The sequence below is a fragment of the Sardina pilchardus genome, chromosome 10, assembly GCF_963854185.1.
Source record: "Sardina pilchardus chromosome 10, fSarPil1.1, whole genome shotgun sequence".
NCBI classification, from domain to species: Eukaryota; Metazoa; Chordata; class Actinopteri; order Clupeiformes; family Clupeidae; genus Sardina; species Sardina pilchardus.
In genome coordinates, this window is record NC_085003.1 from 19,623,317 (window position 1) to 19,647,811 (window position 24,495).

A 24,495-nucleotide genomic window follows, 5' to 3' on the forward strand; every position below is an offset into this window, starting at 1 on the left:
AAGGGAAACTAGGAAATGAATCCAGTTAGACTTTTGCTTTTGTGTGCGTATCAGTACGCCAGTGTGGTTGGGGGCAAGTGCTGCCAGCCACTCAGCTGTATAATCTTCAGTGATATGGAGAGAGAGAGAGAGAGAGAGAGAGAGAGAGAGAGAGAGAGAGAATGAGAAGGAGAGAGAGAGAGGGAGAGAGGGAGGGAAATCCCTTGTGTTTAGTATGCGCAGGAAACACATGATTAATTCCTATATTTATTTCAGAGCTGCCACCTAAAAGGCAGGCGCAGAAGAGGAGTTCAGCGGAGGAAGATTGCCACTAAGTGGCCTAATGTTCTACAGGCCAACGGAGTCTCACAACCAAACGTAGCCTCCTCAGGCACAGTCATCCAACTTCTCAACAACACAAACCTTGATGGATACATAATTTACTGGATGTTAGCTCTGCCATGGACACTCTTGCCTAACTCTTGGCCTTCCGGGGAGATTTAGCTAGGAAGCCTCCTCGCGGCGTGCCTGCCTCTCTATTTATAGCCAATCATAATAACAGCATGGAGAAGTGGTGAGTGTTCTGCGTGTCTGTCAGAAAAGGCTTCTTGTGTAACCAGGCTTGCTATGGTTGACTGGGCTCATTCCATTCTGCAGAGAGAGCATCATCAGCAATGAGAAGATAAGGAGATAAGACTTTGACATCCAAATGAGAATCCCCCATCCATCCAGCCACCCATCCCCCTACACGTGGAGAGAGAGAGAGAGAGAGAGAGAGAGAGAGAGAGAGAGAGCTAGCTAGCTGTGACTCCTTAGTCCAGCCCCTCTCCCCTCCTCCTCTCCTCCTCTCTTTCTCACTCCGCGTGTGGTACCCAACTCCTGCCTCCTCTCCCCCACACCTGCATAAGGAGGGAGAGGAGCGGAGAGGAGAGGAGAGGAGAAGAGAGGAGAGCGGCCCTGGACACCGCAATAATGAGCCAGTGGTCATAAATAGCTCCATCACTGAGCAGCTGAGGAGCCTCATTGTACAGAATCATCACAACATCTTTAACCCTGTTGGCGCTCTGTGCCAACAAAGGGGACAAAGCCACTTCACAGCAATGGAGTCAGAGGTAGCCAGCCAGGTGGGCTACAGCTCTGGCAAGCAATCAAATGGACTTCACACTCTGACTACAGTAATTTCCCGCATACAAGCCGCATTGTGTATAAGCCGCACGACAGTGTTTTATGCAAGTTAAAAGAAACTAGACCATATTAACACCATATTAACTGCCCCCCTGTATTAACCTCATAGCTGAAGAAATTTTGCAAAATCAATGTATAAGCTGCGGCTAATAGTCAGGAAATTACAGTAAATACTTCTCACAATATATTTCAACTACCTTTTCAGGATAAAAGTTTCTTTTTTTTTTTAAAAGCGCAAGATGATGACACTGTGTCTTCTCGGAATCAAAGGATAATAACATCAAATTACATTTAGTGAATTTAATAATGAAATGATTTAATAGGGTGAACAGGGCAAGGGTTGATTAATTTCCGCTCTCGGAGGGGATGACTTCTCAAGTGACTTCTCTCACTCCTTTTGATCTCTCCACTAATACATGTGGGTCCTCTTGAGGATCCATTACCTTGCACCATCATCACTCCAGCTTATCACCACAACAATAAGAAACTGAAGCCCAGCAGGAGCCATTATGCTAATTAAGTAATATTCTTATTGTTAATATTCCTTTCAGAACTCGTCAGATGATCTAAACAGACACGGGGCAGCACTCAAAAGCCATCACTGTGCTGGTGAACCCACCAGGAAAGAATCCAACAAATATGTCCATCAACTTTCCACAGACATTTTCAACTCAATTACTCACAAAAAACATCCTTGAAAAGAATGAAAAACAAAAGCTCTGTACAAACATGTTGTTCAGCATCAACATGTTCAAACAATGAATCAGCCCTTACCTTCCTTCTTGAAGGCATTCAGTAAGGACTTCATCCTTTCCCTTGTTTTAGGTCCTTATTGCTTATTGGCGTCCTTGTGATAATCCAGGTGTTGGAACCCCAAAACAGCCCAAAAAGACGTGGAGTGTCCAGGATCCAGACTCCAGTAAGAGAGAGGGACTATGGAGCGCACAGACTGGGGAGGCACAGTGGTGACACAGACCACCCCACATGATGCCATTTGAGACTCTGAGCAATGAGCACACAGCACACGAGCGCTGCGCTCACAAGTCTCCCTCTCTCTCTCTCTCTCTCTCTCTCTCTCTCTCTCTCTCTCTCTCTCTCTCTCTCTCTCCCTCCCTCTCTCCCCACGTCTCCCTCTGTACTTCTTTTCTCTCTTTTCTCACATGCAAAAGCGAGCTCAAGCTGCTTCTCCCATTGCTCCAGGAGGAGGAGGAGGAGGAGGAGGAGGAGCAGAGTGTGAGGAGTGGGGGTAAATATGGGAGTCTAATGACACCGTAGCCCAGCGCTCCAAGCCCCCTGACCTACTGTATGGCAGCCAACATCTGAAGCAGCGACACAAAAAAAACACAAACAAACATAAACGTGAACCAAGATATCGCAGGAAGCCTACATGAGTTATTTATGAAGTTAGTCAAGAAAGGAATGCCGTCATGCTATTGTTTTGGTGCGGCGCCCAATGAGCATGTGCAGGCATAAGTGGATCTTGGGGAAGGGAAAGCCAACCCCTCTTTTCAATGAAACAGCTGGACTTGAAACAAGCCCCCTAGTGTTGCTAGGCAACCCACGAGAGGATGTCTAAATTAGTCAGCGCAAGTTGCTCGGTTGTGAAAGTCTGTATGTGGGGTGTCCTCTCACACGATCAGTTCCCGTCTCTAATTGGCTTGCTAGAGACAGACAGCGCTTCAGGAACAGCGTGATGGGGAGATAACGGCAGCTTCTGATGAGGGCACGGGAGCGCTGCGCTGGCGCACTGTAACAGTACGTGCCAAGACAGTAGGGTGAGCGCATGCCATGGCATTGAGACAGCAGTGCATACGACTACCATGCCATCGCTCAGGAGCATGGAATCACTGGGCGTACAGTAAGCTCATGAAACATTAAATACACCAGAGCTGTACTTGGTTCTTCTAGGCATAGGGGGTATTGTCTTGATAATAACTAAAAAAGAGCAACTTCAGAATGTCCTATCAGTCCCCAACTAATCTCTCACTGGCTCTCTCTCTCTCTCTCTTTCTTTCTCTCTCTCTCTCTCTCTTTCTTTCTTTCTTTCTCTCTCTTTCTCCAACACAATTACTGCAATAGTGAAACCGCGACCACGGATGAAAGGGGGCTTGTGGTTTGATGAGTATCTCTGCTAATGGAGAAAACATCCTTTCATATGTGTCAGCAAAAATCCTGGGTTGCTCATCCTTAAGCACAGCAACAGATGAATAGACATTCTCTGCCAATTAAGAAGCCCTCGCTGTATTCAAAACAACTGCAGGCTCCTCTAAGGACCAATGCTGCGGCAAAACATCAATCCTTTCATTGAGCCAATACTCATTAAAATCAATGGAGATCGACTGGAGCGCGCCACAGTCTCTGCTTGGGTTTAAATGCTCTTAATGGTCATCATGCGTTCATTACCTGTGTAAGATGCCTCCATAGATCAAAAGCAAACACTACAGTACATGTGTTTTTATACGCACTTTCAGATGCAGACAGAGCCACAGCCATACATACTCGGCGGAGTGTAGTGGCTGCTGAAGAGACCACACATTAATTATAGGCATTTGGCCCTTGAGCAGCCTGAGCAATACTGTACGTTTCATAATGACAGAGGCAGCATGCTCTCTGTCAACACACAGCTTGTAAAGGTATACGCTGACATTCAATTCCACAAGACTGACTGCGCAACGTCCACTATACAGCTGAAACAGCATTCACTGTACAGTTGCACATACAGTATATGAGATATCTTATCTTATCAGTATATGAGACATCTTCAGCATCACTGTTATCACACTATACATATACATATATAGTGATATACATTCTATGCTGTAGATCACCATTTGAAAACAATCTGATTGGCCATCTCTTTTCAGCACCTCCCTCGTTGGACCTGAGCCAAATTTCAGGTCCTGTGAGCCAATTATCTTATAGATCTGGGGAACCATAGCAACCACTGGCTGCCTTTAAATGGGACAAGCATTTACATAGCAAACTCCGAGATGGACCTAGCGCCGGCAAGGTGACTCTGGGAATGGAGCAAAATTAGAACTGGAAATGAAGAAAGCGCTATAGATAGAGATAAGATACTAATAGAGAATGTGTCATGTTCTTCACATAAACATCCAATGCATTTCATTACTTTGCTCTGCAGCGTCTGATGAGCTACTGGGTCAGTATGTAAGCTAAGGACAATGGAAATGTGCATAATCAACTCATAAATCAACTCAATAAAGCAGACCGTTCCAAGTCCACTCAGTCTCCTCTGATGTGGTGATAGTGTAGTGGATCCCCAAAATGTACTGTAGGGCTGCGGCTGATTCACATGCTGTTGATGGCCCTGTGCTGATTTGATTGACTCGAGAGCCCACTTGATCTGTCAGAGAGTCCAAGCAGGGGCCCGGGGTGTGGACGTGCAGCTGCTGACACGTGTAAGACAAGCCGCAGCGCTCCCCTCCGTGGCTGGGTGTCTCAGGTGGAAGTGAGAGCTCTGCTCTTCTGGGAGTAGGGAGGGGAATGTGACAAGAATGGAGAATCTGAGATACTCACCTCTGAAGAGCCCAATCCTAACGCTGGTGCTTCTCTGAGGCACGAGCAAGGTTTAAGTTAGGGATAAAGAAGATGAGCTCACTGTGTGTATGAACTGAGCTTTGCCTCCAGAGCCTGATACTCAGGGGGTACGCAGGATATACAAACCAGGAGCCCCTTGTTAAAGGCAGTCAACAAATAGTACAAATGCACAATAGTATCATGTACTGTATCATACTGTCTATCTATCTATCTATGTACAGTATATAAAACAGGTAGTAATCAATGTGAGAGTGATGACAGCTCAGTTATTGGTAATATAAGGAGCAGAACACAGCCTGATATGAGAGCAGCCTCCACATGAAAGGCATTCCAGCTTTTTAAAGATTTTAGTCTTAAGTTATGCAGCGCTGGGCTGAATATGAGGGAGAGGAACAAGTGCTGTGGGAGTGGTGTGTGTGTGTGTGTGTGTGTGTGCTCACATTGTGGATATGTGTGAGTGCGTCTCACTTTCTTTCCACCAGCAGACTGGAAGCTTATTTAGGTCAGATCCTCTGAGTGCTGCTCTCTCTCTCTCTCTCTCCCTCTCTCCCTCTCCCTCTCTCCCCCTCTCTCTCTCTCTCTCTCTCTCTCTCTGTCTCTCATTCTCTGGGTCTCTGGAGCTCTCTAGATGCAGGTTTAGGTTCCATGTAGAAGGCTGTGTGTGCAGAAAAGCAACATGACAACACCCCCAACGTACAACTTCATCAGATGCTACAGTATACAACACAACCCCCTGGCAGGAGTGGTCGGCGGACGGGAGAATTAAATACCGGCGTGTTCTACCACGGATTTAATCAACTTAACTGACTTAAAGCATTACAGATTAGACATGATATTACAGTATGGAGATCTGGTGCTGTGGCTTTGATGAACGTAACTGACTTAAAGCATTACAAATGAGACATTATTGTATAGCATGGAGATCTTATGCCATGGTTTTAATAAACGTAACTAACTTAGAGCATGACTAATTAGATTTACAGTATTGAGGTCTGGTGCCATAGCATTAATAAACTTATCTGACTTAAAGCATGACAAATTAGACATGATTTTACATCAATGTGGTCTGGTGCCAAAATGATTAGCCTGCAGTGCCCTTTATCAGCTGGGTTCTACTGTACACACTGAGCGCCTCCACCTATAGCCTCCATCTATAGCCAATATCATGACTGCCTCAATCCCTACTGAACACAACATAGAACATATAGATGTAGCAAAGCTTAGACAGCACTTTTAAAATGTTGTTTATTTTGGTTGGTGCAACAAAAGCCAGGATGTCATGGCGGTTGTTATTTTCATACTGGGGACTTAGAAAGGGCTGAGGGGCTTCTGAGAGAGCTACTGTGAGGATGAGTTGCACTAAGGATAGGCACTGGAGAATAAGATCCAACCAAAGGGGCTGAGATGCAAACTATCTTAGAATGATCATATATAACGGTAAATAGTTCATTCTAGTTAAAGGTCCTCCACACACATATGCTATTTGTATTTTTACTTTAAGACAGGGATAGATGTACAAGCCCTTTGGGTGGGAAAAGTCGAGCAAAGGGTTGGTTTATATGAAATGTACAATACACCATTCGCATCATGATACAAACACACTGTGACACAAATACTCTCTTTCTCTCTCCCTCCCTCTCTCTTTCTCTCTCTCTCTCTATCTCTCTCTCCTCTCCCTCCTTCTCTTTCTCTCGCGCTCTGAGTCTGTGTTCTACACACTGTAGATGACCATCTCACATTGCACTGTTTAATAACATCTAATGAGTCACTGCATTAGTCACGCCTCTTCTTTCCTGTAACAAGGCACATGACTGTGTGCTATTTTAGCCGACACAGACATTTGTGTTGCAGCGTTTTCTCTTCACGGGGACAAGAAAAGAAAAGACTGTAAGCACAGCTTCAGTGCACTGTGCCTGTTCCACACTGTACTGTATGTCCTTTCGTAAAGCGCTAGCATCCTCAAGTGATGTCCCAAATTAACATCAGGGGCTCTAGTTTGAGGGCAAAAAAAGAAATGGCAACACATGCACACTGTTGCACAGAGAGGGATTTACTTCAGAGTGAGTGTGAAGGTGTGGTCAAAGGCATTTAGTGGGTAACGCCAGGCCAAAGTTAATTAGTGAAAGCCAACGAGTGGTAGCACTGTAGAGCATGGGTAGCCTACTGGACAGTGTTCACCAAGTGACCTTTGTCACTAGATTTATGTTAAAGCATTCCAAAAAAAATCTAACACAGGGAAATATCTTTAGGTCAGGTCAGATTGGAACAAAGGGGATCATTATATATATAAATATTATAATATATATAAAATAGTTTTACAGTATATTCACTAGGTATTAAAAATGGTTTTTTTTATTAGTATTAATATTATTTCACAAGGCACAAACAGTGTGGCTCTTACATCTCTACGCAAAACACAAAAATGTTTAGGTTCTTCATTTTATCTGAAAACGGTTTAGGTCAAGAGTGGTCTAAATCAATCAATGAAAGCATTTCTTAAAGACGGTACGCCTTTGCTAAGGCCATTCTGGGAAACTCTGAATGTTAGGTTCCATCTTGAGTATAACTTACAAATGAAGTAGTGTTAAGAGGGCATTGGGAGAGCCACCCTGATGCATAAAATGCAGCAGTGATCAGCACCCTACCTGACTGGGGAATGTATAGAAGGTGAAAGAATGCTGTGAGCTATGCTGATGTTGATGAATTGAACACCTAAATGAACCTGAGAGCTCTTTCACTCTGTTGCTGTGTAGAAAGGAGATTTGTTTGAGAAGAATGCCAGCACACTTTTATGCGTAGCAGCATCTCTTCCTCTACCGTGTTCTAATCAGACTACAATATGAGAAGAGAAGTAGCAAAACATTTTATCACTGTGTATTCAAATCATGGATGACATTTGTGTAATGCTGCCTGAGCACTTAGTCAGACAAATTAGACTACCTCTTCCCAGAGTCTTTCAAGATTTTTCCAACCAAAATGGGCAATTCCGATTAATTGCTAGATTAATTGTATCAGCCCATAACACATGTTTGTTCCTGCTTCTTTTTCAAAACAAAAATGTGCCTCTCTTGCAATCAAGGGAAGATATTTTTGAACGATAGGAAAAATCAGTCTTGGGCAGTGATGGTCTGCACCTGCAAGTGTTCTCTATGACAGAAGAGTGTGTCGCCAAGACTAAGTTCAAGAAAGTTGAATTCATCATCGGAGTTTAAGACAAACTGTCCAGACAGAATAGGCCATTTCTGAATAGGTCATTTTGCTATCAAACAAGAGGCCCAGGTCATTACTTCAGCAGTCAAGTTAGATTTGATCTGGTCTTGGCTTGGGTTGGTTAAGCTAATAAACTGTGTTTGCATTATTGAAATCAGACACCATACAGGATTTGTTGAGGATTTGTTAAGGATTTTGTTTTTTGAAATATGGTACAACTCACCAATATCAGCCTCTTTGTGGTTTTTGATGTATTCTGCCAGTTCAAAGTTTCCAGCAATAATAGCCACCTTAAAGAAGAGGAAAACAGCAATGATTAGATATAAGACTTTGTGAGGTGCAGGGACAACAACACAATCTCTACTGATCTATCCATCTTTTTTTTAATCTTTCTCTCCCACAATTTCTCAATCTGTCTATCATCCCACATCTATCCATCCTTCCATGAGAGAGCGCCATTACAAAAGCGAATGACTCCCCGTCGACAGATCCAGTAAAGATCTCGTCTGCATCTCTTCCACTGGATGAGCGGTGGTGTAAACAAAATGAAATCCAAATGAGAACTCTTTCAGTGGGTGGACGATGTCAGCACAATAGCTGAGTCAACTGCATTCCGCCTGACCCCGGAGAGAGACCATACCCAGATCCCTCTTGCATAACATGTCCTGCATTTTCAGTGCTGTACAGAGGGGAGAAATATTGTATAAAGCCCTAAATAAACTTCAATGACAAGGCCAACCGGTCCAGCGCTGAAAATGAAAAATCTGCTCCAGCACAAGGATATAGGCACGTCACAAGTGCCTAAAACAGAAATCCATTCAGCTTTGGAGAGGATTTCTGTAAGGAAAGGATGAACTACTTCTGATGCAAAAAGATATACACAGACCAAGAGCCTTGCCATTTTCTCAGGTAAGCCATCTCCCTTACATATCAAAAGTGCATATCTGCCTCTGTATTTCAAAAGAAATACAGGCTACATACAGTACAGTGAGGGTTATTTCCATAATATAAACATACTCTATTTTATTATTTCATTTATACAAACTTAATTACTCAAGTTGCTTACATTCTTTTAATTATGCATTTGTCATTCACTTTGCCTTAATCTTCCCTTTGATGTCCTTTTTGTTTGTAATTGTGAAAAGCACATTGAATTGCCTCAGTGTACGAAATTAGCAATATAAATGCACTGACTTTCTCAAAACTGTACAATTCATTTTGCCGTTTCATAAAGACATTGATATTTTCAGGTAAATGTTTTTTTTCTTCTCTCAATCAGTGTATTGGAATGTTAAATAACTGTGTAACAACTGACATATCATCTGTTCATGTTTTGTAATTGGATGGCAGATCAGTACCCCAATTTGTCTATTCTGAGCTTCAACTCAAAAAAGTTGTGAAGCATCTGTGCTTCTGTTAAATTGTACTGACAGCTGCAGACAGTGTTAGAGAGATGAGAGACTTCACAATCACAAAGAAAGCAAGAAACATCACAAACCTCTCTCAACCTCTGTCAAATGTGATAAAAACCACACACACTTCTTTAGCTTGCAAACATGACATCTGTCTAAAATCACACACTATTCTGAAGAAATATCGCTAGACTCAGCTCAACACAAAACACCCAGGAAAAGTAGGATAACCATTTTTTGGGGTTACCCTACTTTTAAGAGTTGTGGCATGCAACTTTATTGAGCTGCAGCTTCACGGCTTCATTACAGTCAGCACAGGGCTGTGTGGAGTAGAGAGGGCAGCCATTAAACATTAAGAGTAAAGAGAGATGTACTGGCGCTAGGGGGGGTGGGGAGATCACTAGGAGGAGGCGGTATGAAGGCAGAGGCACAGAGGACACACAGAACCTGAACCTATCGCTGGCGTTTTCCAACCTTCACCTCGTTTAGCCAGGCAGCCAGCAGAAGTCCTTCAGTGGGAAGGCTAATGCTTCAAGAAGGTCTGAGGCGAGACCGGGATTTATAGGGAAGCAGAGAAGAATGCGAGCTCATTTGAGCAGTGCTCAGTATGAATAATACAGATCTTATGCCACAGAGCCACTGAGCTGGGCAAAGGATGCATGTGGAACAAACCACGACACTTCCAGAGGTGAAGAGTGTGTGTGTGTGTGTGGGGGGGGGGGTGGCATGTAGCATCACAGGCTAGAGCACAACAAACACCACATTTGAGTAGCCTAGCACGCACTGCTCAGTGGCATGGTCTCTCATAGGAGAGGGAGACTCCACTCCCACAGGACTTCAGTGAAACAGACCAAAGCAAACCTTCTCCAGGCTGGTGCTTCCCTTTTCCGCTCCTTCTGGAGTGCTTACACAGTGTTTGACTGTTAAATAAGGAGCACAGCACTTGGGTGGGCACATGCAGGATAAGCTAATGGGCTATGCTATCTCTTGTCACTGACAGAAGCTGAGGACACAAGACAGGCATCACGTCATCTGTGCCTAGTAGGATGCTGTCCATCAATATGCACACACTGTTGCTAAAAATAAAACAATGTGACAATATGCAGAAATATGAATAATTCTGCACAAGCAGTCATTTTTCTCGCAATAGTGTCTTACATAAGACCACATTTCATAACTGAGATTCTTCAGTGATTTTAGTCATGAAGCTAAAATAATCCACATTGTCATCACCACATGGGATTATCTTCCCTACTGCTAATATTCTCAGGGTTAGTGCCTGATCAGGTGGAAACCCAAAACACCACAGATGAGTACATCCTCATTTATCATCAAATCAGTCTTACATGAGCTGTTTCTAATGGTGTGTGTGTGTGTGTGTGTGTGTGTGTGTGTGTGTGTGTGTGTGTGTGTGTGTGTGTGTGTGTGTGTGTGTGTGTATGACATCAAATAGCATGCTAGTAGGAAGAGCATGAGAGTGTATCCGGCGTGCTCACCTGAAAGGAGGTTTGTCCCCGCTGGTTCTTGACTTCCTTGTTGGCTCCACGCACCAACAAAACTCTGGCACAGTTTTCCTTTAGACAGAGAGGAGGAAGAAAAAAGACAGCATCGTTGAGAGATATCTCTCCTCTTTACAGCAAGCCGTGATTCAATCAACAATATCTTGAGATGATGGTCTACGCTTCTGAAAACATGTGCACCTAGTGGCCGCAGAGAGAGAGAGAGAGAGAGAGAGAGAGAGAGAGAGGAGATTTAGGCCACTTCACCTGGACTGGTCTCCTGTGCAAACAGGTGAATGTGTGCCTGTTGAGGCGCGTTAGACAGAGCCGAGTAGAAAAGGAGGGAAAGAGCGAGAGAGAGAGAGCGAGAGAGCGAGAGAGCGAGAGAGAGCGAGCGTGTGGAGCGATGGCACAGTGGCTCTCCAGCCCACTTCTTCCAGCTGGATTCAGCAGCCCACCCACAGAATGTTTCACCATGAAGACAGACACACAAACACATGCTCGCTCTCTCTCTCTCTCTCTCTCTCTCTCTCTCTCTCTCTCTCACACACACACACACACACATACTAACACACATGAACACACACACACACACACACACACAAATACACACACCTCTGCTGCAGTTCATCCCACCTCCACACGAATGCTATCTCCTCTGCTGATGGCAGGGCTTGCCATATGAATAATCAGACATATAAAAATTAGCTGCAATCCCCAGCAGCCTGTTTCTACCTCAAAAAGCAATGCACAGAACAATGTACTGTAGGAGAAAGATCCTGTCAGTATGCATTAAATCACTTGTTGAAAATATAGTTCCACTACATGCATCTTAAATAGCACAAATGCAACATGTTGAAAATGTGTCAAGAGCCTCTGAACAGTCTGAACTTGTGTCTTATGCGGTTTCTGGTCAGACTAAAGAGCAAAGAGCAGCTGTGAGAGGATTCTCTACTGGTCTCATGTGGAGACTGACCCCTATGCTGGAGCTACCTCAGGATCAGCGCTCAAACAGCATCCTACTGGCCTCGTGGAAATCCACCATCTGGAAATCAACTGCCTGCTGTTCCTATCCGTCTCCATCTCCATATGGCTCTGTGTGTGTGTGTGTGTGTGTGTGTGTGTGTGTGTGTGTGTGTGTGTGTGTGTGTGTGTGTGTGTGTGTGTGTGTGTGTGTGTGTGTGTCTGTGTGTGTGTCTGTGTGTGTGTGTTTGTGTGTGTGTGTGTGTGTGTGTGTGTGTGTGTGTGTGTGTTTCTTCAGAAGGTAAATTATGGCACAATTACAGCAGCATCATTACAGCTAATCTTATCTGATTACTGTTACAAATGGCTGAACAATCTGTTGCAGGGATGCCCAAGAAAGAACAGCTCAAAAACTACACACTTTGGGTACGACTCTCAACAAGTAACAATACCACAGCCCATTATGAATGTCCTATACATTCTGTGGCACTCCAAATTAATATGGAACCATGTTAAACTATCGTTAGGCTGCAAATGTTGGAAATGTGTGTACGTTTGCAAAGCATCTCGGGATTTGAGTTTTCTAATTCGGAATTTAAGATATGTACACAGTCTTGTACCTTTCGCTTTTTTTACATTTTCTGTTCATTTTTTCACTCGAAATTATAAGTTATATGCTTATGAGTCACATCGTAGCTGGTTAGCCTAAGGCATGGTCTAAAACTCTTTATATACGTTTTTTTCCAGAAGTCAATGGGAGAAATGAATGAGAAATTTACTTCCGGACAAGCACCTCTCTCGGAGGAGGGGCGGGACTGTGGAGCTCTATGTCATCCACCCACTCGCCTGGTCCCACCCACTCGCCTGGTCCCACCCACTCGCCTGGTCCCACCCACTAGCATGGTCCCACTAGCCTGGTCCCACTAGCCTGGTCCCACACACTAGCCTGGTCCCACCCACTAGCATGGTCCCACTAGCCTGGTCCCACTAGCCTGGTCCCACACACTAGCCTGGTCCCACCCACTAGCATGGTCCCACTAGCCTGGTCCCACTAGCCTGGTCCCACACACTAGCCTGGTCCCACCCACTAGCCTGGTCCCACCCACTAACCTGGTCCCACCCACTAGCCTGGTCCCACCCACACACTCATGCTTGGGCTCTCAGCAGGGGGTCAAGGCCGTGTTGATTAGCTTCGGCAAGTTAGCAAGCGCCATTTTCAAGTATGGCGCCTCATGGAGCATTTAGAACCAGCTCCGTGCACGAAAATCTGTGTTTGGCACGAGCTCTCATGCGCGTACATGTTGGGGGACAGGTACCTACAGCCAATCATTACTCCGTGCGACACTCCACTGGACTCAGGTGTGCGTTCCCGAGCAACTTTTTCTGCTTGTTGTTACGCGGCAAGCAAGGTATGTGCATTATCGCCACCGTCTGAACTGGAGGATGACTCTCTTTTTACAGAATGTCCAATAGAAATCAATGTAGGTCCATGCGTCATTTCCAGCTTTGGAACTTTGCGCATGGTCAGAGCCGACTGGCGCTGGATCGGAGCTCCAGTGTTCAATATGGCGTTGACGAAAATTGGCCGGATTTACTAGCCTAGCATCGGCCATTCATTTGTATGGAGGGCGGGACTTAGTCACTCTCTCCAGTTATATATAATACCTCCATGGCTCTCAGAGCCAGAGGGACTTTCACAGCATTCTTCCACATAGACGTAGAAGTGAGATGTTTCAAATGTTTGTTTTATCTTTTTTTTTATTTTTATTTTTTATCTATTTTGCTCTGATTTGTTGTAATGGCAAGAATTCTTATGAATCTGATGAATGGCTTACGAGAGGTCTGATATGCTTTTTAGATCAATGAACCTCTGAATGGACACGTGGAAATCTTTCTGAAGTCAAGACTGTCATCATAATTAATCAACTAATGAATCAATCTCACTGCACACGAGGCTGTGACCTGGTCTCCAGCACTGAGTGACATGGCTAGGGAGCGTAAGGGGCTCGTCCAATTGGATTGTTCCCAATAAGGAAAGGGTCATAGAGCACAGGCCAATAAAGCGCTGCCACATCATAACCCGTCTTATTTGCATATGCTCCCTCCTCTCTTGGCAATACACCTGGAAGATGCTTGAACAGGTTGACCAGTCAGAGAGAAGACCATTACGCATCGAACATTTTATATCAAAATAAAAGCCCATATCCAAAATAAGCCTATTTGTTCCTACAGGGTTGCATGCTAAAGAGAATGCTAGAACCTGATGAACACCTTGCACACGCTACAAGAGCTTCTCAGTGAACGGTCTAAAATAATTGTGTATGGCTCCTTGCATGTGTATCTCTCCGAATTCTACTGCAAGCCAGAAAATCCAACACAGCGTTTTTCCCCACCAACTGCCAAGTGGTAGCTATTATGCCAGGAGAAGAAGTGGCTGGCAAACAGCAGCAGAGAGCGCACAATATTGACTCACCTGTTTGTAGAGAGCACAGATGTGCAGGGCCGTGTTCCCCGAGGCGTTCTGCACACTCATGTCTGCACCGTAGAACAGCAAGTGCTCCAAGTGCTGAACGTGGCCGTAGCGGCAAGCCTGTCACCACCAACCACAACAGCAAACACACACACACACACACACACACACACACACACACAAGACTGAGTCAGCTATAAGATGTGTGGATTTTGCACAGGGCTTAGACGTTTACATTTGTGTGTTTCTGAATAAGTGTATAGCTCTAACCGTGTGTAACAGTAAGTGTAAAGGACATGCTGTTGTTGTTTACTGCTCCGCTGTGCACTCTCCGACCCCCAAAAGCAATGCAGTTCCTCATTCAGAACACTAGATGGCACACTAGATGAGCTCTGACACAGTTGCAAAAGTATGACCTCATGGCTAGCAATTCTGGTCATGACACCTTCTTTTAACAGACTTCACGTGTCAAAAATGTACTTTCACCTCTGAGCATGACAGATAGTTAAACAATTTTCCTGGCACGAGGTAATAGGCCTCATGCACAGCCCAATGACACCTTCAGCTTGTCCTTTGCACAACTACTTCTATTAAAAGCTTTACAAGCATACTTGCAGCAATTAAAAGCTTTACAAGAGCGCTCAGAGCCATAACGCTATTTCAAGTGCATCACTGACAGTTGACTGTGGGCTCATCGGACTAAAAGCTCAGCGGAGGTATGCCAATTCTAAGAGGCTCATATTGCTTATGATCATCAGAAATCCCACTGTGTTGAGTGAAAGATACAGAACACTAACTCAGACTAAATATATCATCTCCCTCTCGGAGGTGTTTTAGAGGACTGTCAGACGGTAAAAGGGGGGGGAGTGTGAGAGGTGAGAGAGCGCCACCTGGTGGACTTCGTGCCATCCGTTCTCGTCGTGGCAGGAGACGGAGGCGCGTGCGCGTAGCAGCAGCTCACAGCAGCTGGGGTCCCCCCCCACCAGCACGGTGTGGTAGAGGGGCGTCAGGCTCTGGCTGTCCTTGTAGTCCGGAGACGCCCCCAGCTCCAGCAGAGCCTGCGGGACGAGAGAGGGATGAGGAGAGGCGAGAGGAGAGAGAGAGAGAGAAATAAGAGGAGAAGTGAGGAAGGAACAGGGGGAAAGAGAAGAGAGGAGAAAAGAAGAAGAGCTGAGAAAAAGAGCTGATTTGTGAGATTTCCCATGGGCTGCTGTTTTCGCGTACTCCATTTGCCGGCTAATGGTCAGGGGGGGGGGGGGGGGGGGGGCAGATGGGGGGGGGGGGGGGTGAAGGTCTGCTTGCAGCAGTAAACAAGCGCAGCACGGATGAGAGATCTCTCCCTACAAATCCTGGGATTAAGTCATTGGCCCTTAATGCGACACCACAGCATCAATATTTCACCTCAGGAGATGAATATGCATAGCCTGTACACTGTGTACAGGAAGGAGGATTGTACTTCATTAGTTTCACCCACTTAACAGCCCTTTTGCCTCAAGGCCATGTTGAGCACATTTGGGGCACAGGCTCAACAAGGTCTGGAAGATGCACCCCGAAGATTCTGGTCCCTTCTGGCTGCTCCTTGTATAATTGGTGATGGCAGGCCTCTCCTCCAAACGAGGCCTTGGCTACATCCAAAATCTGCTCATTTGGATGGAGATGTGGAGGCTGAGTCCCATGGCGGTGTGGGTGAATCGGCACGCCTGGGCAACCGGACGGTAGTGCAGTGGCCAGGAGCCCAATCGCAGCTGGGCTGCTTTCATAAAGGGAGGCATTTCCAAACGGACGCTTACCTGCCAACTCGACCTGTACGCACCTGTCTCTGTTGCCCAGATAAAACAAAACAAAAGGGCTCCGACTGGTTCTCATTTTTACCACACTGGAGTATTACCATAGACATACAGCACCAGAGTCAATTAGTGCAAGCTGAGCTGAGATCTTCTGCTGTGCTTCAGCCCTCCTCACATTCCACTGCGCTCATTTTCCCTTAACAGCAATTAGGAACTCAGAGGACAGGGCCACACGCCTCCACTGATGCTGCTGCTGTTGTGCTCAGCCATTGGTGGAGGGCCTGCAGCACTGATGCGTGGGATGCTCATGACCTTTTCCTGACACACCTGTGACAGGTGCACAGCTTGGTGACACCTCGGACAAAGGCTTGTCTGCACTTCATTTCCATCTCACATCATTTACACTCCTTTGCAGGGTCACAATCTACAGTCCATTACAGTCCAGCCAGAAAATGTGGTCTGTTACTGTAATGGTCGTTACAAAGATCAATAGAAAGTAAACAAATTTGTATTGAAGTAGTTTGTATGTTCATTTGGACACAAATTGGTAAAGGGGGTCGGAAAATAGGAATTCACCTGGCCATGGAGGGATACAAACATGCCTTGGGCATTTGTCAACTGTGTTTTTATTTGCATGATGAAATGCTTCAGTTCATTATTATACTCCATTTGGCTGTAATTGGCTTTAAATTAGCATTTATGTCTAATAACAATGGCAAACACAGTTAATTAATGCAAGAATTCTTTGATGAAGAAAGAAAGAAAACACTTTCTCTTTGTTTATCTCCCTCCCTCTCCCTCCCTCTCTCTCAGGAGAGCCATCAAGCCACTGAGGGGTCCCTCAGAGTATGGACTACCTACTGTATGACTCGAAACAGAATATTAATGAGCCATTTATTTTTCATGATGCTCTCCCTCCAAGCACGTGTTTGTCAATGTGTGTGTAAGCTACATGCTTGATCCAACATGTACATGTATGAAGAAGAGGCTCTTCCATTGGGCAATGAACACAAGGCACTGCTCTGCCACCACAGTTCTTCCCCAATCTGCGGCACTGACATACAGTAGCATGGAGTGGTACTGTACGTACCTTCAGCGTGATCTGGTTCTTGGACTGGACAGCCTTGTGGAGGGCGGTCATGCCGTCTCTGGCGCGGAAGTCCAGGTGAGCGCCTCCGTGTTTGAGAGCCGTGATGATCTCGACCATGTTGTCCAGGTGGGCAGCAAGGGTCAGGGGCGTCTCTGTGGACACAGAGTCTACAGTCAGAACCACAGATTCTAGAACAAGAACAGAGCTCTATTCTAGAGTTTGTGGTCAGAACCACCTTTCCAAATATTCAACTTACTCTAGCAGTGTCAGTTGACTGATTACATACAGTAGATAGATATGAATTTATTTAATGACGTGTTTTTAAGGTTTTTGGGCAGAAGATTAGAGAGAATTTAGAGCTGTTTATGCAAAGTGACAGTTCTCAAGTGGCTCCCATCCTTGGGGAACGCTGTTATATAACAACCGATTAGGTGCTCAAAGTCAGGGGAAAGCAGCGGAACAAAAACAGCCTAAACAGGCTGAAAGATGGACTGAACTCAAAAGCCTAGAATTGAGAAAACTGATAAAAGCAAAAACAACGCATAAACAACATGTGGCACTTTTAGTGCTTTAGTTAAAGGATGCTGATATTTTCAGGTGCAATTGCACAGATGCATAAGGCTAGTCTTGGAGTAGATTTGGTAAAAATGCAATGCTATATTATGGAATTAAATGAGTTTTCAACTGTGTGTTTTAATGTATATTCCTTTCATATAGTATATTGCAAATAATTATTACCATAATCAATCTATTGATTTCTTAATATTTTCTCAGTTCTGAAACAGAGCTCTTATAGGATACACTATTTCCTCTTTTTTTAAAAATGTACAGCATGCTTTTGCTGTTTTATTCTAGAAATTATAAAATAATGATTTTAAAACCAAATAGCAGAATTATGCCTTATATATGCATATTGCTACTTCCATATCTGAATATATATCAGAATCAGCTTTATTGGCCAGGTTTACATAAACAAACAAGGAATTTGACTCTGTTTAATCTTTGGTTCTTATATTCTATATAGGTGCACTACTGTAGGTTCTCATATTTTATATAGGTGCACTAGGTTCTTATATTCTACAGTATATAGGTGCACTAGGTTCTTATATTCTATATATTCTATATAGATGCACTAGGTTCTTATATTCTATACAGGTGCACTAGGTTCTTATATAGGTGCACTAGGTTCTTATAATCTCTATAGGTGCACTAGGTTCTTATATTCCTGAGGTTTTCTCTCTCCTGTGAAACGGTCGGAGTGTAAACAGCCGAGTGTGTGTAAGTGTGAGCTGGCCGTTCTGAGCCGCAGCTGAGGGCAGTGCAGGATGGCACAGGATGGCGGGCGGCCGAGCAGTGCCCGTGCATCTAAAGCAGAGCCGCGTGCGCCCCGGAGGCGGGCGAGGATCTGTGAGCGCGTGGCACCAGATGACCCCGGCTGCCACGGCTGCCACGGCGGATGAAAGTGGCGCTGGACCGTAGCCCCCAACGGCGCCCAACGGGGGATTTCAATTAAACACTTTAGCTGGCCAAACCTCATCAGAGGCCCTTTTCGGAGCAGATTTAGCCCTTAATGGGCGGGCTCAGATAGCACAGCTGCTGAATCGATAATCCTCGCGGGATCAATTAGGAAGCGAGGCGTAACCAAGCAGCGCTCCCCGAGCCCCCGCCATGCCACACTTGTGCACATTTGGATTTCAAAGACAACACGACGGGCCAGAGAGAGCCATGGAGCACTCTCACCACCTTGCTGTTTTCTTAAAGGGTTAGCAAATATTTGCTTGAGAATCTATTCCTTTATTTGGGTAGGGGGCTTCCTCCACACGTACAGCTACAGTAAACAACATCCATCAGATTTGCATGACTCAATCAATGCTACTGTATGCACCCATCTGATCAGAAATTCCATCTACATGCCCTCCAACATGGTGCTACTGAAGCTGTGGAAGTGTGGTTTTGCAGAGGATGCTCTGTGGTTTGGGTTCCTCGTAATTAATTTGCAAGTGTGGAATATAATTCATTCTGACCCGTATGGGATGCCAGTGGCTAACGTACTGTATCTAGGTCACAAAGGCTACTTTAAAGATGGGGATGCGCGTGTTTTTCTTGCGTACAGCCAAGCTTTGAACTACGTCAGAGCCTCACGGGGGAACATGCACGGTGGGGAGAAACGAGTCTCGTACCGCCCGATTCCGCGTCGTGGTAGTTGGGGTCCAGGCCCTTCTCCAGGAACTTGGAGACTTTGTCCAGGTGATGCTGTTGGATGTAGTCGGTGAACTTGCGCAGGTTTGCCTGACGAGCACAAAAGGGAGCGTTCAAAGAGATGACACATGCGGAGCGAGATAAAGAGAGCGAGAGGCGGTGAGCGACAGATACAGTAGGGCTGAGAAGAGTGATGGAAGAGATGATAGAACAGTGACGGAACAGCGTGGCTACGGCACATGAGGCGGTGAGAAGAGTGATGGAAGAGATGATAGAACAGTGAAGGAACAGAAGAGTGATGGAAGAGATGATAGAACAGTGGCGGAACAGCGTGGCTACGGCACATGAGGCGGTGAGAAGAGTGATGGAAGAGATGATAGAACAGTGAAGGAACAGAAGAGTGATGGAAGAGATGATAGAACAGTGACGGAACAGCGTGGCTACGGCACATGACAGCAGGATGAATGTTGGATAAGTGTTATCTCTCTCTCTCTTCTCTCTCTCCTTATCACTCTCTCTCTCTCTCTCTCTCTCTCTCATGTAGTTTCTGAGGGACACACATGCAGCCTTTACCAGGACGGATAAAAATAGCTAGCAGAGCAGCTCCCTGAGCACAGCGCCATCAGAGAGAGAGAGAGAGAGAGAGAGCACAGCTGCCTCCAGGAAGGAGAGAGACCCCTCACACACACACACACACACACACACACACACACACACACATACACATACACACACACACACACACACACACACACACACACACACACACACACACACACACACACACACACACACACACACAGACACACACATACACACACACAAACACACTTTCAGCTGAAACACACTTTCAACTGAGCAGAGGTACTAAACTGGAATTTAGGGAGAGTCGTCACAGATGCAGAGTACATGTGTCAAAAAGATCCTCAGCGCAGCATTATGCGGGAAATATACATTATTTAACCCTTGGCACAGCTGGAATGTGCCGGAAACCCAGCCTCTTAATAATTCACTGTGGAGGACTGGAGCGTATGGCAGCATATGTGTGTAAGTCCATTACCCTCACATACCTGCAGGGGCCGGAAGTGGAGAGGCATGTCGTCTTGTGTCTTACACCCTCCGCGCATGAGATCATGTTCAAACGCGGGACGTCAGCGTTGCGTAACCCACATACAGCACTCTGTGAGGAGAGGGACTACAGTACGCTACGCATCTGAGTCTGAACTGTGGTGGCACACAGTTGGTAGACGATGTCAAAACTACAGCGCAGGCCATGGCCCCTCCAACCATTCCAATCAGTTGTGTTGCGCTAACAGGCCTCAGATCTCGGAGCCAACGAACAGATCAGCTGACACAACTGGCACATACGACACAGATGTGAGAAAACGTGCAATTAGTGTGGCTTCCACGACAGAGGATCAGCATCATGGGGCCTTTGTTCCTGCGCTGGCTCTTACTACGAGCCCTTTAGCTGACCTGAGATCTGTTAACCGCTTCTAGAGGAAAAGGCAAGTGCGAGAGGAAGGAAAAGGAAGTTGAAGAGAGGGACATGAATATTCCAGGCCGTTGCTCTTTATCATTAATTCATGCTGTGCTGGTATTACTGTTGGAATTCATTTCCTCTACGTTTGTTACAGACATTCAGCTGCCAAAGTCTCTCTGCCTCTCTCAGCCTGTCCCCGCACAACCCTGCTGATGCTCCACACAACTACACAGCGCCATGACCGACCGTGATATGCACCGTGACAGCACGTTCTGACATGCTCCTCACTGATGAACTGGGGAACGTTCTAGCAGTCGCTGGTGTCATTGCCAAATTGTCAGAAGAATCAGATTGTCTGAAGAAATAATCTCTTGAAAGCACTTGAAAGTTCTGCATAAACTTTTCTTTCTTTACACATAGATACACACACACACACACACACACACACACACACACACACACAGAGACACACACACACACACACACACACACACACACACACACACACACACACACACACACAGACACACACACACACACACACACACACACACACACACACACACACACACACACACACACACACACACAAACACACACTTCAAACGTCCATGCATGCACAGAATAAAATCGCCCCATCCAGGTAAACAGGCTTAAACTCACCTGAGTGTGCAATTTTGTTATCTGCTTCTCATCCACATTTGGCTGCTGGTAGACTCTGCTCTTGTAGCGAAACTTCAACAGAATGCAAAACAGAGCAGGAGGGCCAATTAGTGGGGATGCAGCGCTCCAGCCTACTCATCACACGTGCAGATACAGACCAGCGGTTCACGGCGCCACGCAGACTCACTGCGTCCTGTGGCGTGCAGAGAGGGAAACTTAAAGCCCCCCCGCTGCCGTTTACATTAGGGGTCTGATTTACAAAAGCCTCGCAAGCTTTAGTCAAAGTGAACGAAAACATAACAGGCCTCTTTCATGTTTGGCGCTCAGCAGAGGGTGGTGGGGAAAACATCTCATTTAAAATCAGGAGCCATTCTCACACACATAATAGCATAAAGCAGGGAGCCTCATTACTGAGCATTCACTCTGAGCAGGTAGAGTGCGGCACAGGTAAACGAGCGCCCCCTACCTCCAGAGTGAGGTGCAGCGCAGGTAAACGAGCGCCCCTACCTCCAGCACAGGTAAACGAGCGCCCCTACCTCCAGTGGGGTGCAGCGCAGGTAAACGAGCGCCCCTACCTCCAGCACAGGTAAACGAGCGCCCCTACCTCCAGTGGGGTGCAGCGCAGGTAAACGAGCGCCCCTACCTCCAGCGTGGGGATCCCCTTGTTGGTGGGGAGGGCGTGGTCCCGCAGGAGACGCTCTTCGTCCAGGAAGCCGCTCTCGCGTCCGTCCACGGCCGGCCGGAAGAGGCCGTAGTTGAGCACGTCCCGCAGGCTCTGGGTGAGGGTGCAGAGGATCTCCTGCTTGGCCACCCACACGGTGGCGTCGGCCTTGAAGCGCATGGACTTCTGCTCGATGGAGTGAAGGAGTCAAGTCAGTCTCAGTCAGTTTATGGCTCAGCAGCTCAGACAGCAGCAGAAAAAAAAAGAGCTTCAGGAACCCTCTGAAGCCCCCCCACAACACCCCACCCCACCCCACAACACAACACAACACCCCACCCCACCCCCACCCCGCCCCACAACACAACACCCAGCTCCCCCGCCAGTGTCTCTCCAGAACCTTTGTTTACTGCACAGAAGCCTGCAGCTACATCACAACACCTCTCAAGAGTGAGTGCAAATGACTGCGTGCTACCGTCTTTCCCAACCTGCTTTTGGACAACAAGTTACTGCTGTCCATATTTGTTTACCACCAGCTTAATTTTAATCCCCAAAGAGCCAGTGTTGACAAAGGAAAACAAAAAGGAAAGGATATTGTAGGTCATTTAATTGAGGACCCTGCTAAAAGAAGTTGCCTGTTTTGCTGCAGTGAGTCACACAAACAAAAACACTTGACTACTTTTAGACTGAAACAGCGACCTCAAAACTATAATAATGCCACATATTTCCACACAAGCTAATTCTCAGCCTCGGGTCATGACACGTGTGAACACTTTAAATGAGGCTCAGTTTTCTGCATGTGGGATTGTGTTCGCTCCACAGCTGTTAGACTATACTAATCAATGTCGTCGCCAGCGAAAAAATCCTCATTAAAAATAATATGCTGAGAAACTGAGTCCTGCTTTGTCAGTGGTTCTGTTCAGCTTGTTATTCATGTCCTCCTATGAAGATCCTTTGACTGGACTTGAAAAAATCTTAATTCAAAACGAAACACCGACCGCTGCAGGCATTGCTACCTGCCATGTACAACATGCACGTATGAATTAAGAAAGACACTGCTTTTAATTGGGGGACAGAGGGCTGAACGCTCCTGGGATTTCAAAAGCTCTCCTCTATATGATTCATTAAGAAAGGGGCAAAGGCACGCTTCTCCACTTCAAGTGACTCACTGATATTATCTATCAGCTTTGATGAACAAATCTCAACTGCTGATCCTGTGTTCCATGTCAGCTTACTATGAACGGAAACCGTGCCATTGTCATGATATAAAAGCTTATGTACTGTAGAAGTCTGCAAGCTGAGTCACAAGAGGCTATTTGAACAAAGACTGCATTCACAAAAGGACTCTAGCTTCTGCGGCAGAAAGCCTTGGAAAAACAAACATCTAAAGCGTGATATCCCAGAGGAGGCAAAAAGGCAGGGTAATAACATCTCTGCTTGTGCATGCGCAAAACCAGTCCAGTTTTCAAGGAAGACAACGTGGACGGATCCTACAGTACCTAAGCAGACTGTATTGGGATCGTATCTTCTAATCTTGCGGCATCTCATCACTCACTGCTTGATTATCTCCATTCACAGCGCTAAGTACCTTCTATCGGCACATTATCCCAGACTCTCCTGCTACTCCTGCCATACACATCCATCTCAGAAATCCCAATAAATGTTACATTTTCCTGATAGGTTCCCTGAGCTCTGGGCAGATGTGTCAAGTTCCCTGGTGAGATCTTGACACCAACACATTCATTCTCATCGTGTGTTTAGGAGGGGTGGCCGATACTCACGGACTGCTGCAGGTCGGGGATGACCAGGCAGACCAGCAGCGAGTCCGCGTCCGCGCTCGGCTCCAGGCGCCCGCTGCTGGGCCGCAGGACGGGCAGGAGCTCCTCCCTGGAGCTCTCCGACTCGGACCCCGCCGAGCAGTCGGAGAAGCTCTGGGCCATCTCCTCGCTGGACGTGGGGCTCTCGTGCGGCATGGCCATCTCTCAGCGGAGCCCTGGGGGAGGACCACACACACACACACACACACACACACACACACACACACACACACACACACACGGGGAAGGACATGAGGGGTGCTCAGCAAGAGGAGAGAGCACCTGAGTGCCACAGAAGTGCACATGAAAGACACAGGCTGGGACTCTGGCAAAAGGTTGCTGATGCTTGGCCAGTCAAATAACACCCTGCCTCCTGCAGTCCTGAAGAGGCCTGATGATTGGCTGGAATAGCTACAGTATGTTTCAGCCAGTGCCACTTAGCATTCTGTTTACAGAGCCAGGATTGTTTTTATTTATTTTCCATAAATGCACGGTTTTCTGCTTTAGTGTAGCATTCTCCCG

General features: G+C 46.2%; 1 protein-coding gene across 1 annotated transcript in view; it reads right to left on the reverse strand.

Annotated features, from left to right (window-relative positions):
* shank2b (SH3 and multiple ankyrin repeat domains 2b) overlaps positions 1–24,129 on the reverse strand; it is a 68,755-nt gene extending 44,626 nt beyond the window's left edge. Inside the window, exons 1-9 of the mRNA XM_062547336.1 lie at positions 23,938–24,129; positions 22,142–22,345; positions 21,499–21,570; positions 19,334–19,442; positions 17,154–17,305; positions 15,167–15,334; positions 14,280–14,396; positions 10,841–10,918; positions 8,156–8,222 (exon numbers count right to left, since the gene is read on the reverse strand). Coding sequence (XP_062403320.1) covers positions 8,156–8,222; positions 10,841–10,918; positions 14,280–14,396; positions 15,167–15,334; positions 17,154–17,305; positions 19,334–19,442; positions 21,499–21,570; positions 22,142–22,345; positions 23,938–24,129 — 1,159 coding nt within the window. The remainder of the gene's footprint in view (positions 1–8,155; positions 8,223–10,840; positions 10,919–14,279; positions 14,397–15,166; positions 15,335–17,153; positions 17,306–19,333; positions 19,443–21,498; positions 21,571–22,141; positions 22,346–23,937) is intronic.
* Between the last annotated feature and the right edge of the window lie 366 nt (positions 24,130–24,495).